Here is a 15,303-nt window from a genome sequence, read left to right on the forward strand (position 1 = left end):
AAACTTTTTCTAGCTTCCCGATTTAATTGTCTTGTCTTAATGCTTTTACATTCTTCACACTCAAAGCTTGCGATATAATTGTTATCTATTTCCACAAGCTCTACATCTTTTTCTTCACAACACTTGATACCATCCGTATTTGTACCAACAAGATTATCCACCAAACTACTTAAAGAAGCCTTCATAAATCGACAACTATCAATAAATCTCAACATACATTTCTTTGTTTTCTTCCTCATTTTCCCATTTTTATCTTCATACATTACAATATTTCCATCCTTATCTCTAACATCAACATAAATTGGAACCGAAAAACTGATATACTTCTCTGTATTCTCTGCAAGAACTTTACAAATTTTCAAATCATCAAAATATTCAACAAAATTTGAAAGTTCATTCCTTTCAAATTTTCGACAACTTTTTTTGATGACTCAGCATTTTTTCAAATCGCGCGGATCATTTTTGTCGCGCGGAAAATTTTTTTGGTCGCGCGGGCGATTTCTAATTTTGACCACTTTTATTTTTCACTTTCAAAAATTTTAAAATTTCCCCATTTTCAATTCTCAATTTTGAGATCTCAAATTTTTTTCGAAATTTCTAATTTTGACCACTTTTATTTTTCATTCTCAAAAATTTTCCCATTTTCAACCTAAAAATCTCGACCTAAAAAACACCTCATTTGAAGCGGTAATTTTACGATAATTTTAGGTAATAATAGATGTCAAAAGCACCTCATTCAAAGCGGTAATTTTACGATAATTTTAGGTAATTCTTGACCTAAAAACCACCTCATTTGAAGCGGTAATTTTACGATAATTTTTGATAATTTTAGATGTCCCAGGTCGCTCCAAAACCTATCTCTCTAGCCCTTCGGGCTTTAAACTCAATGGTCTGTGACACAGGGGTGTTCTTATAGAGTATGTAGATTCTTTTGGAAACAAAGTGTCTAGGTGTGCCGTAAATAAGCACAGAAAATTGCCAGCCTTACCTCTCGACGATACATTGAGTAGCACCAACAGGATATTCACCCATTTTCGTCTCATACTATTCCATCAAGGGGAAGAAGATTACCCGCATCAGATTTGAAATTATTCTTTAATTCATTTTCCCTAGTCATTCGTAAAAGTTCCATTAAAATAAAGATTTCAGAAAATCGCGAAAGTGTTTGTTGAGTAAAATTCGTGAACTTAAATGTTTTTATGTATTTTATAAACTCGATAATCGTTTCAAAAAGAGAATGAGTTTTCAGTTCTTCCTGCGCATGAAACAGCAAAATGTCTATATGCTCCTTTCACTTTCGTATTATCCTAGACTATGCTATATATAGTCTAAGACAAATCACTATCTAAGAAATAGCCAAAAGCAAAAAAAAAATCGCAAACAGGCTTTTTGCCGAAAATAGTTTACAGCCGGTAGAGTTTGCCATTTTGTTTCTTCCGAAACTCTTCTCCACCGATTTATTCCTGTAGGCCGCCATAGCGCCATACAGCCATATTTCCCGCCTTACTATCACTGCAAGGGCGATAACATTGTCGTCAATATCAAAAAGTTACCTCTATAAGAATACCCAGACAAGCAATGAGATAAATGAAAAATAGTAATAAAACTACATTTCTTTAATCCAAATTCATTTTTTAATTAAATTTCGAAATTCAGACAGTGACCTCATTTATCACACGCTAGCACAAAAAAAATTCCGAATTTCCATTTTAAATAATGAATATTTTATTTCTACTTTTTATTTTACGATATGATTAAATATAAAGTTTCACGCAGGTACTTTTAATTATTCATTGAATACAATCACGAAGATATAATTTTTACGAAGGTCTTATCCGTATGAAACCATCGTCAGGTTAAACCAAAATGATCTAACTGCAAAATAGAAAATTTCAATGATGGATGAAAAATCCCCTTTTCTTGATGGAAATTTTTTTTCTTTTGTGCACTTTTAAACCTAAACTATAAACATCAAAGTTTAAGATGGTAACACTTTCAAGTTCCAGTCCCTGTCGATTGCCAATTCTTAGCTTTTTTGTGTTTATATACTCGATACAACCTTCATATATTGACTTGCAAATCCCAAATAAACAATGTGTTGCGTTTTGTGCATACTTTGTCAACTTTGTCAATTACATACCAAGAACTTGTTTTTGTTTACGTCGTTGCCATGCAATTTAATGACGTCAAAAAGAAGAATAGAAATTCGAATCCGGTGATGAAACTGAATCCGAGACCAAGCCCGATTGCTCCACCCATGGTCGCTGAAAGAAAGATTTTGAAAAATTCCATAAGGGAACATTATAGAAATGACCCATTATAGTAACTAAACATGTCTTCCTTTTGACATTTTAAAATCGTTTAAATAATTTTCATGAATGTTTTATATTCATTTCAATAGCTTTACTAGTTTTTAAACCTAAAACCCTCTTAAACAAAACTCAAAACCACACCCACTTCTCACAGACCCACTGGAAAAATTGGCCAAAATATTGTCCCCAGTGGAAAATTGAACCCCAATTTTTGTCCCTGCTGAAAATAATTAGAAAGCGAATCCTCACTGCAAAATATTGTGCTATTTTATCTATCCCCACTGAATCTTCTGGCTAATATCAATCCCATCGAGTTTGGGCTGAAAAAATCCTGCCGGGTCTGTGAGAAGGAGGTGTTCCTAAATGCGAATGAGACCAATATACAATTAAGTAAAACCACTATTCGCACCATAATATTACCCGAAAGAAGTCTAAGGGACTAAAATATTTCTTACCAGGGTGTGACGTAATAAAAGGTGAGACGAACACATTTTGGCAAATTTTTCCAGTGGGAAGAGGTTCTTAGTGGGCCTGTGAGAAGGGGTGTATTGTTATATCTCAATAAGGAAAGAAATCCTATTGATTCCAGGTCAAAAAGTCTACTGGGATGATTTTTTTAGTGCAGTTTTTTCATTGAATCTCAAATGGGCGTAAAAACAAAGTCAACTTCCCAGTGGGTCTGAAACTGTGAGGTATTTTCCTTCAATGGGGATGGTAACGAAATTCTGGCTAAAATTTTCAGTGATGTTGCGGTCCCACTGGGTCTGTAACACAGAGGTCTCTTTGAAATAATCATTTGATTTGTTGAAAGGTAAACTACACAAATATTCGTAGCGAAGAAAATTGATTACATTTTAGGCCAAAACTTTGTCGGCACCAAGTGACTAAATTTTGGCTTGGTGACTAAAATTAGGGCCAGCTAAAAATTAAGGCTGACTAAGTTTTGGCCGATAAGGTATAAATTTACCTATGAGAGAATTCCAAGAGACGGCTGGTTGCATTTCCTCTGTCTCAATCGTGCTATCGAAAAACGCAACATGGATTTTCAAGATATTATCACTAGAAAAAGAATAAAAAAAGAATTGCCATCTCTTTACCATAGAGTACTGTCACATGCTACAGGAGTAGTATCACACGCTACAGGATGTAGCAGCTAATTTAGTCAGGAAAGATTAAATCTGACTAGAATAATAGATTAGGGTTTTTGCTCAAGTACATAACATTCTCCACCATTCACCTTATCCTGTCTCCAAGGAAATAAATATACGGAAAATCCGGAACAAGTAAAATATTTCCATATTGTCCGAGCAAATGTCTGATGGCTGGTTTATCGGTGACCCAAAAATGCACTTTTTGTGTTATAAAAAGCGCAGGGCACTTTTGTAGCAAAATGGCGTTAGATTGCTACTATATCTCTACATGCAACAACATCTTCTCGTCAATTTATATTTTGTACATGTAAAATACGAGATATATTATACTCTTTTTAACCAATCAGATTGCTGATATTTTTTGGATCGCCGACATGATTATTATCTACCTGACCTGATATATTTTTCAATCTCGTTGATACTTCTGTTATTGAACTTTGGTATTGTTTTCTTCATTTCTTCATATACAGATTGACTTCCGATTCGGTATGTTGATTTTCGGACGGTGTACGACTTTCGGACGCATTCATTCGGACATGTATGGTAGCAAGTGTTTTCGAAAACATCGCCTTCATACAATTCATCTATGAATGTGATGAGTGAGAGTAAGAGGGGAACTTTTGGGTTCAAAGAATGTATAGAATATATTCAAGAAAGTGCTCTATACCATCGGTAGAGTGATATACCAGCCAAGAATAAAGACAAATTTTTTTTCCGATACTCTGAGTTTCGTGCCGTTTCAGGCAGTCTTCAGTCAGTATAGAATACACGCTTTTCTTTTTATAAGAATAGTAATTTTTGGCTGAGGGTGAGCATTATTCTTATTTTTCTATTGTTCTAAACATTAGGCCTATTGTTCTAACTTTGAAATCTCACCCTGATATTCTTATAGAAGTTATTCTTATAAAAGAAAAGGCGTGTATATTCTGTATTCTCTATGAAGAACTTGCATTTCTACATGGATATCAAATGTGTAAAATCACTATTTTTTGCGATTCGCTTTGACAGGACTTGACAGTGTATATTTTTACAAGCCATGCTTCTGCTTGTCGTCTACACGTTCCTTTTATATACACGTTTTTTTTTATATAAGGAACACGTTTATAAGGAACTCGAGGCTCAAAATGGTCCAAAAAATAAGGAATTGTTTAGGAACTGCTCAGGCTGAGAATAAGAAAACAAGTTTTAAGGAACAGTAAGAGATGGTTATCCAAACTTAGCAGCTATGTAAATAAGGAACTCGATAAGGAACTTTGAGGCTGAAATTCTCTGTAAAAATAAGGAACTCCAGGCTCAGAGCAAAGTTAAGGTTCCTTATAAAAAAAAACGTGTAATAACATCAAAAAATTTTGAAGCCTTCTGATATTCTTAACTTATTCTTAGTTTTAAGCGCCGTAAAATGTTCTTGAAATTATTCTCAATATCTGTTTTAGAGTATTTTGTACAATTTCCTAAGAAATCGTTTTTTTTAGAGTTCTTAAATTCAAAGTCTCGAATAGTTCTTACATTCTTAATATTTTACATTTTAGCCATCGAAGCCTTATGTTTTTGTGTTTTTTGTTCTTATAAAAAACGTATAGCAAATGATAGATGTCGAATCAAACCTTGAATGATCTAGAAATACTAAGAATACACGTTTTTTCAATAAGAACAAACTTTATAAGAACATAAGGCTTCGATGGCCAAAATGTTAAGAATAAGCTAAGAACGTTTTAAGGCTTCCCAGACTTTAAAACACATAATTTCTTAGGAAAATTGACAAAAATAATAAAAAAATGGTGAAAATACAGTAAAAAACATATTAAAAACATTTTTAGGCTTAAACCTCAAAAAGTTAAGAACATCCGAAGGCTTCAAAATTTTTGGGTTTATAAAGAAAACGTGTACTTACTCAGAACTTGATAATAGGTTGGAAGATCTTTAAGCAAACAAAATTCATAACCTAAAACATATAAGTGAGAAAATATCACTTTATTTTCAACGGATGAGGAGCCAATGTATTTTTATTTACCTAAAAAGCGTTGATTTCACTCTACTGATTAAAGTATGATTTAGCATTAACTTTTTTTTTCATAAGAACAATTTTATAAATACAATGAGGCCCAAAAATGCCAAAAAATAAGAACAATTTAAGAACAGTGGAGAGGCTGAAGTTAGAGAGTTATAGCAAAAAGAATTACTGGTTTCTAAAATCCTCTAAATAGTAAAGCAAATAGCCAAAACTTGTTTTTTACCTTAGAAAAAATAAGAATAAAATAAGAACAATTCAAGGCTCAAAGTGCCAAAAAATAAGAACAGCTGAGCCTCAGCAAAAATTTACTGGTTCTTATAAAAAAAGTGTAGTTTTTCTTAAATCCAAAATTTCGCTTTTGCCACTAGTTCCGGATTATTTTGTGTGCTTCCGTATAAAAGATTACATCATGAATATCATGAATCAACTAAAGTACTACATTTAATACCGATTTAAGTCAATATTTACTGCTATGAAAATCCAGTGAGGTTTCGACGTTTCTAACGGCTCTAATCTAGAAAATTGGGCAGTGGTTGGTTGAAGTTCGTTAAGATATAAAAATCGTTAAAAGGCTTTACCTTTCTTCATAGTCTATTACCTCTGGCGATATAACTTAAGTTTCTAGCGGAGGGAGGGACTATATTAATGTTTAGTAGTATTTTGTAGTATATGTTCGTAGTGTACCCTGTGTTTATGATTATCAATAAAGAAAAAAAGGCGTTAAGGTATTCCGATAAAAATACTAACCATCATTTATGAGAGAGCGGAATTCTTCTCCAACACAAGCCATATTCTTGTATATGTGACCAATAATACAATCAATAATACAAAGACCTTTGCTGTATTTCAGTATCGGATCAAGAAAGTTGAATGTTTTGGTACCACAATGGGTATTATAGGGACTCGGTAACATTTTATTCTGAAAGAGTAAAGAACATCGAAATTACTGTTCGTCCAAGTTTTGATCCCATCATCCTTTGCATTAATTGCTTTTGCAAGTCAATTACACTTATTGACAATACAAAAGTAATAACTTGCACGCATTACGAATCAAGATGAAAAGGATTGTAGGATTGAATTTCGGTCAAATGTTAAAAGTAATAATCATGACGTTTGCATAGCGGTGTGCTATTTAATTAATCACCAGATAATTTAGACATTTTCATAAATTACGTCACGAACATCACTTACCTCGTATCCAGATAATTTCCATGGTGATCATATCCCTTGAGACATCAAATGATCTTTGTTATGAATAGAAAGTAATTGTAATAAAATAGGCTGGGAGTTAATCACCATGGCAATAATTTCAAAACGAGGCAAGTGATGTTCGTGATATAATTTATGAAAAGGTCTATTTAGACGGAATTGCATAATTAAGATCCACTGTTAGAGACCAAAATGTGACGTATAAACTTTGTCTGTACGTAATCCCAGCTGGCACACAACGTTGTTTCAACGTCCATCTAATGTTTACAACGTCCATATAACGTTAGATGAACGTTGAAACAATGTTGTGTGCCAGCTGGGATAGAATCATATTTTTTAGATATTTTTAAATTATGTCTAGTAATTTCAAATGGTTATTTTCACAGAAATCTAACAAACTGCATAATTCATGGATAGTAGTCAAAGCAAGGATTTATTATACACTGGATATAAAAGTAACAGATTTTTGCCGATTTCTCGTGTACTAGCTATGTCCGCAGTAATGATATTATTGTTCACTCTCCTTCCCTCATTAAATGATTTTTCGAAGCATTTGTATTGCATTTCTTATCGAAAATCACTCATCCAATTCCCAAAAGAGACTTAAAACTTTCCTGTGAGAGTCAGATTCTTCCACTTAATTGCTAATTATAAGTCGTTATGACGTTTCAAGCTGTGAGAAAGATGCAAAAGACGTGTTGTGTATAAGAAATTTAATGTTGACACCGGAAATTTTCAAACTTCAACCTCAAAAAAACCACTTTGCCACCACGTGCCTCCAAAGGATTTTCATACCACAGTGGAGCCAAGACACTCGAGTCTTATGTATGTTAATTTAGTCTCTTCTGGGGACAGTCTTGGAAAGACTGAAAATTGAAAATTGAAAATTTCGTGTCACTATAAGCATTTTGCGTGAATTTCTTGTCTAATGATGTTTTTCTCACATTACATTTCACAAATGTATCCAGCTCGGAATGCTAGCCTTACTTTCAAACTTTTTTTCTGCAAATGTACAAAAATAAAGAGCTACAGAACTTTTTAAAAATAAGACTGATAAACATTTTTTTAAATTAGACATCTTCGAGCCGCCATGACAGTTGTCCTTTGCGGACAAAGCTAGAACATCAATTGTTTTCTGAAACAATGAAAATACAATGATCGCTCTCCATCGTTTTATGAGTCGTTTATCCAGTGTATAATAAATCTTTGGTCAAAGCTTCTAAACAAAACTTTAAGGGAGAACACTGTGTTTTTTTACTCCTCTATTTAAACAGAATGGAAGAAATTTATATTTTTAAAAGGCTTAGAAATTATCACTAGGTTGGACCCTTGCTTCGAATTGTTTTGTATCTTTAGCAACAGGATCTAAATATTCACTACCATAAGCGTCACAGCCCAGCTGGCACACAACGTTGCTTCGACGTTTTTCTACTATTCTGCTGAGGCTTATAACAGTCTGTTCCTCTAAAGGATCCTGCATTGTAACACGCATGCATAATTTGTCGTTCTTTTTGTCTATTTTTAGTAATGCAGGATTCTTTAGATAAACCCCCTCTAAATAATATATAGAAATTAGTTTCCTTCAAGCGGAACCCCATGGGATCCTCCCCCAGAAAGATGGGGGGATCAACTTTTGTCCTGATGGAGGGGAAGTGGATATTTTCACCTTGATGGGGAGACTAATGCAAATGGGGGATCTCAGGATATTTTATGGGAAGTGGGGGTAGAAATTGCAGAAGTTAGATATAACATTTCAAATAGATGATTAAATGTTGGGTCACAAAAATATTTTTTCCAATTGGGGGAGCCCTGGAAAAAGAGTAGGTGGGGGAGAATACCAACCAAATGGGGGTTTTAGGCCCCAAACTAAGATTTAATACCTCTTTTTCGGTGATCTTTGCAAAAAGTGTTGTTCCAGTGGAAAGTTGAATAACTCCATTAATCGGTATGTGATCATCACGTGTCCCGAAACTCTCAAACATGGTAATAACAACATTAGAGAAGGAAAGGTTTTCTATCATGGCTTTTCCAAAATCCAATACTAAATCAAAACCGTTAAAGTAACCACCAGATCTTTTCGGTGCTTTTAAAGACTGCGATAATGACGATTCCAATCCATTGAATTGGTAACAAGAATCTGAAAAATAAAGAACGAGAAAATTAATAAGAAAAACCTATATTTGGAACACTCGGAGCTCTGGCAATAGACCTTATCGGAGTTTTTAATTTTTCTAAAACAGCGATGCATTATGGGATTGTTTCGGGGGTATTACAATAGAATTCCCTCGAGGAATTCTTAAAAGATTTCTATTGTTATACCCCCAAAACAATCCCACAATGCAAAAAAATCAAAAACTCCGATAAGATTTATTTTCATAAAATCTACGGGCTACTTAGGCAAGTGCACGGATAGTACGGATGTGCTGCCCCTTGATGCTTTTTTGGAACGTTAGGAAGGGTAGGAAAATCAGAAACTTAGATTTCAATCCCAGGAAAAATAGGAAAATGTTTAACTTTTTTTCCCCAGAAAGATCGAAATCTGGTCAAATAAGTCTCAATAAAAGTATTCGAATTCAAAAAACTTTCCTTTTTTCCTCCGTTTTAGTCCTGCTGTAAGGATCCGTCGGGAAGCACAAACCCGTTAACTTACAACTACGGAAGCCCATTAGTGCCATTTAGATTTTCCTTTAATTTTTTAACAAACTAAAAAAATTGACGACGAACTTAAAAAATTGCACTGGGCGAAATAAGAGATTTCCAATTCTGGAAATATCTTGAAAATATGATATTTCCATATACTTTTGTAAATATGGAAATATGACTTTTCTATATTTCCAAAGTTGTGGAAATATCATATTTCATGATATTTCCAAATCTGAAATTCATTGAAACATCATATTTTCAAAATATTACCAATTTTTGAAAATATCATATTTCCAAAAGTTGGAAATATTTTGAAAATATGATATTTCAGATTTGGAAATATCATGAAATATGACATTTCCACAACTTTGGAAATATAGAAAAGTCATGTTTCCATATTTACAACAGTACACGATTTTTTTTTTTAAGAAACTAGTTTTACCAAGCAGCCTCAATGTTTCTTAAGAAATCGGCCTTTTGAGCCTTAAATGTTTCTTACATGTTTCTAAACTTTTTGACATAATTAGCCTTGATTGGAAGGTTCTTATAAAAAACCGAATTAAAAAATGTTATTTTCTCATTCTCAGCCTCAGCATGTTTCTTAGATGTTTCTTAGTTTTTAGGCATTCTGAGCCTCATGTTTCTTAAAAGTGTGTTTCTTAAAAAAAAAAGACGTGTATATTGAAATATCATATTTTCAAGATATTTCCAGGATTAGAAATCTCTTATTTCGCCCAGTGTGACGACGAAACTAAAAAAATTGACGACGAAACTGAGAAATTGACGACGAAACTGAAAATAAATTATTATTTCGTTTCGTCGTTGAAAAAATTGACAACGAAACTACAAAGTTGACGATGAAACTGAAAATAAATTGTTATTTCGTTTCGTCGTTGAAAAAAATGACAACGAAACTAAAAAAAAATTGAAAATGGTGGCCCTAATGGTTTCAAAATGCAAATATCGTTGATTCTGGTGGATTCTGAAGATGGATTTGATAGTTCTGGTGAATGCAATCCTGGTGAAGATGGTTCTTATGAATGAGATGCTGGCAATGATGAACCAGAATAATGATGTGACAGTGGAGATTGTTGGAATCACCAGTGTCATTGGAATCATTGGAAATAATCAATGATGAAATGAATAGTTCAAATGATAATTTGAAATGATAGTTCAATTTTTTAGTTTCATTGTAAATTTGTTGAAAGCTGTCAAAAGGCCAAAGGATGATAGAATGATTTCGTTCCAATTTCCTAAGGTGAGATAAATTTGCCTTCTAACTTCTGATTGGGACGGATTCCACTGTGTGCAAATCATTTTTCGTCTGAAACGTTCCAAGCAAATACTGTAAGGTGAGCTCAGATTTTTATTTATACTTCGTCTTAATCATTCTAAGCTTTTTTGGCTGACTTTCCAGCGCAGCTGGTTTATCCATCTTTAAGTTAGAAGAGAATTCACACAAATCTAACACTACCAACTTTTCCAAGGCTAACTAACTTGAGAACAGATTGTTTATTTTCACCTCTACATAGATCGTCAGTTAGTTCAGCATCTTTCTGAAATTCAATGTAAATGTTACAAAAACTCCACATCTGTTATCAGGTTAGTAACTATTTAACATACCGCAAAAAAAAATTGTTACCTTCTTGAATGTAACGAGCTGTGAACCAAGAGGTGTCACATTTTTGACCATAAAAGTTACAGCTTCCTCCTGGTGCTAAATGTTCCAACACGTCTGATTGGAAAATTTCTTCAAACGGAAGATCGTAAGAGTTGATAAACTTTGTTTTCGTATCAATCCCTTTTTGAATCAAATCCTGAATGAAACGGCCTGTGTTGTTGCTGTTGTGGTCCTTCTCCTTATTGCCTAACGAAAGATATCTTTTCAAATTTCTAAAATCATCGATTCCAATATCAATTGGATAGTTGTCATATTTTGCTGATGATATAGCCTTACCGGAAGGGCATATAACGATAGTTGGAAAGTCAAACTTTCCAGTTGCGTATCTACGGCTAATGCTGGTATTAACTTTATGAGCAAGGTAGTCATTTAGAAGACTTTCGAATAGGTAAATTGAGAAAGCAAATACTGCTGAACAGATTAGAAACCAGGTGACGCGGCGATAGTTTGTACCTTCAAAGAGAAATCGAAATCCATGAAGAGTTATGCCAGAGTAAAATTCTTCCACTAATTCTTTATGTGTTTTTAATGGTTTATGATGGATGCTTATATCCGCTTCTGTCTTCATTTTTTCTCACTGTCTTTTGGTTCTAAAAAATTCAAACAGCTCTTTATTGTAGCCTGGATATCTAGGTGGGAACCTTTTTTTGATATAACCCTGTGTCACAGACCCGCCGAGACCTCTACCCACCGGAAAATTACCTTAATTTCATCCCCATTCGAAGTTAAATGTTTAAAGATATTGCACTCCAAAACCATCCCGTTGGATTTTTTAACCTTGGTACAATAAAATTTCCATTTACAATCAGCGCTGAAATATTTGGCACAAAAGGGAAATTCCCTTGAAACTTTAAAACCGCAAGTGATTTTTAAGTGTTTTGAAGTACAGTTCTTAACTTTGAGTTTTAACATTAGAATATCAGGATCTAAAAGCTCAAAAATGTTCCAATAAGGCTGAGAATGTAGCCTGGAAGCCACTTAACCCCTCCCAAGTCGAAAAATCCAATGAAGCAAAAACTGAAACTAAAATTCTCGCCCGATCTTTAAATGCTTAAAAACGTTAAAATACCCAAAATTGCCAATATATTCCCGCACTGATTGTAGATTGGAATTTCAGTTAAAAACAAGCAACATGCTGAATGGACCTACCTAATGATTAACATCAGATGAAAATAAGAAAAAAGTGACAATAATTGTACAAAAATTCAGAATGGAAAAATAAAGCTTGTGTGTTGAATAATGTAAAATTGTAAAAAGGAATTTCCCCAAATACGAAAATCACTTAAACAATTCCAAAAAACCTTTAAAGCTGTTTTTGGCCCAAATTTGCCCAAAACGATTTTCCTTAAAAATCTGACTCCGTCACATTTTGGGCATCGCCATTTTGCATCATTGTGCAAAAAATCAGAAAAAAATAATGAGTCAACTTTGAGAAAAGCTATATTTTCTTATTTGGTTAAAGGGAATTTCCCCAAAATACGAAAATCCGTTTTTTAAGGCGAAAAATAATTTTCCGGGAAAAACCACTTCAGCCATTCTTTAGAGAATCTTGCCCTCCATCTTTGTACAAAAATTCAGAAAAAAGTAATGACAGGATTATGCACAAAGTCCAAAAAACCCTATTTTTAGGCAGTTTTTGGCCCAAATTTGCCCAAATATATTTTTTTTCGAAAATCGGGCTCCGACACGTTTTAGGCATTGCCATTTTGCATCATTGTGCAAAAAATCAGAAAAAAATAGTGAGTCAACATTGTTAAAAGCTATATTTTCTTATTTGGTTAAAGGGAATTTCCCCCAAAATACGAAAATCCGTTTTTTAAGGCGAATAAGAATTTTCTGGGAAAAACCACCTAAGCCATTCTTTAGAGAATCTTGCCCTCCATCTTTGTACAAAAAATCAAAAAAAAGTAATAACAGGATTTTGCACAAAGTCCAAAAAACCCTATTTTTAGGTAGTTTTTAGCCCAAATTTGCCCAAATAAATTTTTTCTCAAAAATCAGGCTCCGTCACGTTCTGGGCATTGCCATTTTGCATCATTGTGCAAAAAATCAGAAAAAACTAACGAGCCAATCCTGAGAAAAGCTAGTAACAGACGGAAGGACGAACGAACGAACGGACGAACGGACATGGGTTAATTTATAGAACCTCCACCGGGGCACCCGGAGGTAGGTCCAAAAATGATCCCCGCTTGATTGATCCCCCAAAAGATTACCACCAGGGCTGTGAGACAGGGTGTCTTAATATTTTGTTGTTTCTGGTTTACCGCCTTGTCTTCATATATTAGAAAGCAGAGTATCCTTAAGTAGATAAATTTTCGCGGTTTTCGCAAATTTTGGCACTTTTTGCGAAATTTAATCAACGCGAAAATTTTAAAGACCCTTGATTCGCGAAATTTATTCCACGTGAAATCTTTAATTTCTCGTCTTGCGAAAATTAGTACACGCGAAAATTTATCCACTTGAATTCAAATATTGCAAAAACCTAAAGATTAGCCAACCCTGGGTTTACAATCATTTAGGTAGACCAAGCCGGTTGTAAATAGCAGAAACATCAAGATAACGATTAACCGCTTGGATATTGAGGCTACCATCACTGAAAAAAAAAATAAAACGAAAAAATGAAATCTTAACACTTCTGTCGAAAGAAATGTTATGTAAGACTAATTGACTAAAGTGAATAAAGGCGTGTTACATGACTTTTGCGACAGCTTTCGTGTGTCAAGCTAAGAACTTTTAATTAACTAAGAGCTCTGTGGAAATTTAAAACAAACGAGTCAGGGTGATTTTCAGCAATACAATAGAATCAAGATTAAATGTTTTGAAAAATTACATGGGAAACTATATAACTCCTATCAATACTAAGTACTTTTAGGGGTGAGTTCAGAACTATAGGGGACTTTTTTGTACAACCTCATTAATTTTCGTACTTTCAACTGTCACACAAAAATTGTAAACCTACATATAAGGAACAAAATGACATAAACATTTTCGATGACTTCATCAATGGTAGTAGGTACGCAATGCATACACCTTTTCGATCGTACCTGCCAATTGCCCCGCGGGCATATTTTTGTCAGTTTTACCAACCAAAAACCGTCCCAGTCTAGACAAAAGAAAAAGATGTAAAAAAGGATTGGATCGAGTTTAGGGAGATAATTAAATAATAAAGTGGCACGCGCCTGACGGTCAAAAAGGTGTATAAAACATGTTAGTACGAAACCATGCTATGTAAGACTACACTTTTCTTTTTTATAAGAACAATTTTATAAGAACAATGAGGCTCAAAATCGCCAAAAAATAAGAACAATTTAAGAACAACCCTGAGCCTGGAATTGCTGAGTTATACGTAAAATAAGGGCCAAATTAATGAAATTAGGGTACGAACCCAAAAATACCCCATAATGCCCCAAATTTGCCTTAGAAATAAGAACAGGATAAGAACAATTTGAGGCTCAAAGTGCCAAAAAAATAAGAACAGCCGAGCCTCAACAAAAATTTACTGGTTCTTATAAAAAAAAAAAGTGTAATTAACTAAAACTGAAAGAAACTTTTGCATGTTACATGATTTTGATTGGACAAATTTCACGTCTCAAGCTAAGAGCTTTTAATTAACTAAGAGCTCTGTGGAAATTTAAAACAAACGAGTCATAACCTACAGGGTGATTTTCAGCAATATAATAGAATCAAGATTAAATGTTTTGAAAAATTACATGGGAAACTATACAACTCTATCTTATCTTACTATACTAAATGAGTTTATGAAAAATGTCTGTAACGCTAGCCCAGTAACATATGTTAAGGTTTCTAAAATTTGAACGCCGCGGCTGGAAAACCTATCCACCTTCGATACAAAAAGCCTCGCGCTAAGTTTGACAAGCGTAGAAAACTCGCATTAGAGAAGACTACATTAGCAAGCTTTGAGAAGCAGAAGAAAAGAGCTTATAACCAACGAATCCAGGAAATTGAGAGAGGGACTTTCACACCATTGATTTTTGGTGCTACTGGCGGAACTTCCCGTGAATGTTCGATATTTCTAAATAGACTTTCTGAGAAAATCTCAGAGAAGCAAAATTGCATGAAGAGTGTCGTGATCGCCGGGATTCGACGCAAGATTTCCTTCATCTTGATCCGATCAGTTGTTGCTTGTCTGAGAGGTGAACGTGCGAGTCGCACATTTACCCCAGACCAAGTAGCACTGAAAGATCAAAAGCTGAACGAAGTCTTGTCGTCTTTCCGTGAGTGAGGTCGTGAGGTGTGATATTTAAAAAATATTTTCATTTTTATTTATTTATTTAA

At 34.0% G+C, this 15,303-nt stretch overlaps 1 protein-coding gene across 1 annotated transcript; it reads right to left on the bottom strand.

Moving 5' to 3' along the window:
- Nucleotides 1-2,157: 2,157 nt before the first annotated feature.
- On the bottom strand, nucleotides 2,158-11,659 carry LOC136798991 (acid-sensing ion channel 5-like). The gene is made up of 8 exons (XM_067055678.1): nucleotides 11,461-11,659; nucleotides 10,969-11,193; nucleotides 8,564-8,820; nucleotides 6,222-6,393; nucleotides 5,355-5,405; nucleotides 3,858-4,047; nucleotides 3,280-3,371; nucleotides 2,158-2,264 (listed from the first exon to the last, which is right to left on the bottom strand). The coding sequence occupies exons 1-8, from the start codon at nucleotides 11,573-11,575 to the stop codon at nucleotides 2,158-2,160; spliced, it is 1,209 nt and encodes a 402-aa protein (XP_066911779.1). The 5' UTR covers nucleotides 11,576-11,659.
- Nucleotides 11,660-15,303: the final 3,644 nt, after the last annotated feature.

Source organism: Clytia hemisphaerica, unplaced genomic scaffold (assembly GCF_902728285.1).
Source record: "Clytia hemisphaerica strain Z4C2 unplaced genomic scaffold, Clytia hemisphaerica genome assembly, whole genome shotgun sequence".
Lineage (NCBI taxonomy): Eukaryota > Metazoa > Cnidaria > Hydrozoa > Leptothecata > Clytiidae > Clytia > Clytia hemisphaerica.

What these genes read in the sequence shown, in the direction of transcription:
- LOC136798991 (XM_067055678.1), bottom strand. Translation starts at nt 11,575, where the DNA reads ATGAAGACAGAAGCGGATATAAGCATCCATCATAAACCATTAAAAACA. An exon ending in ATTTCGATTTCTCTTTGAAG is followed by an intron (nt 11,194 to 11,460) that starts GTACAAACTATC and finishes ATCTTTCGTTAG; the next exon opens with GCAATAAGGAGAAGGACCAC. An exon ending in AGCTCGTTACATTCAAGAAG is followed by an intron (nt 8,821 to 10,968) that starts GTAACAATTTTT and finishes TTTATTTTTCAG; the next exon opens with ATTCTTGTTACCAATTCAAT.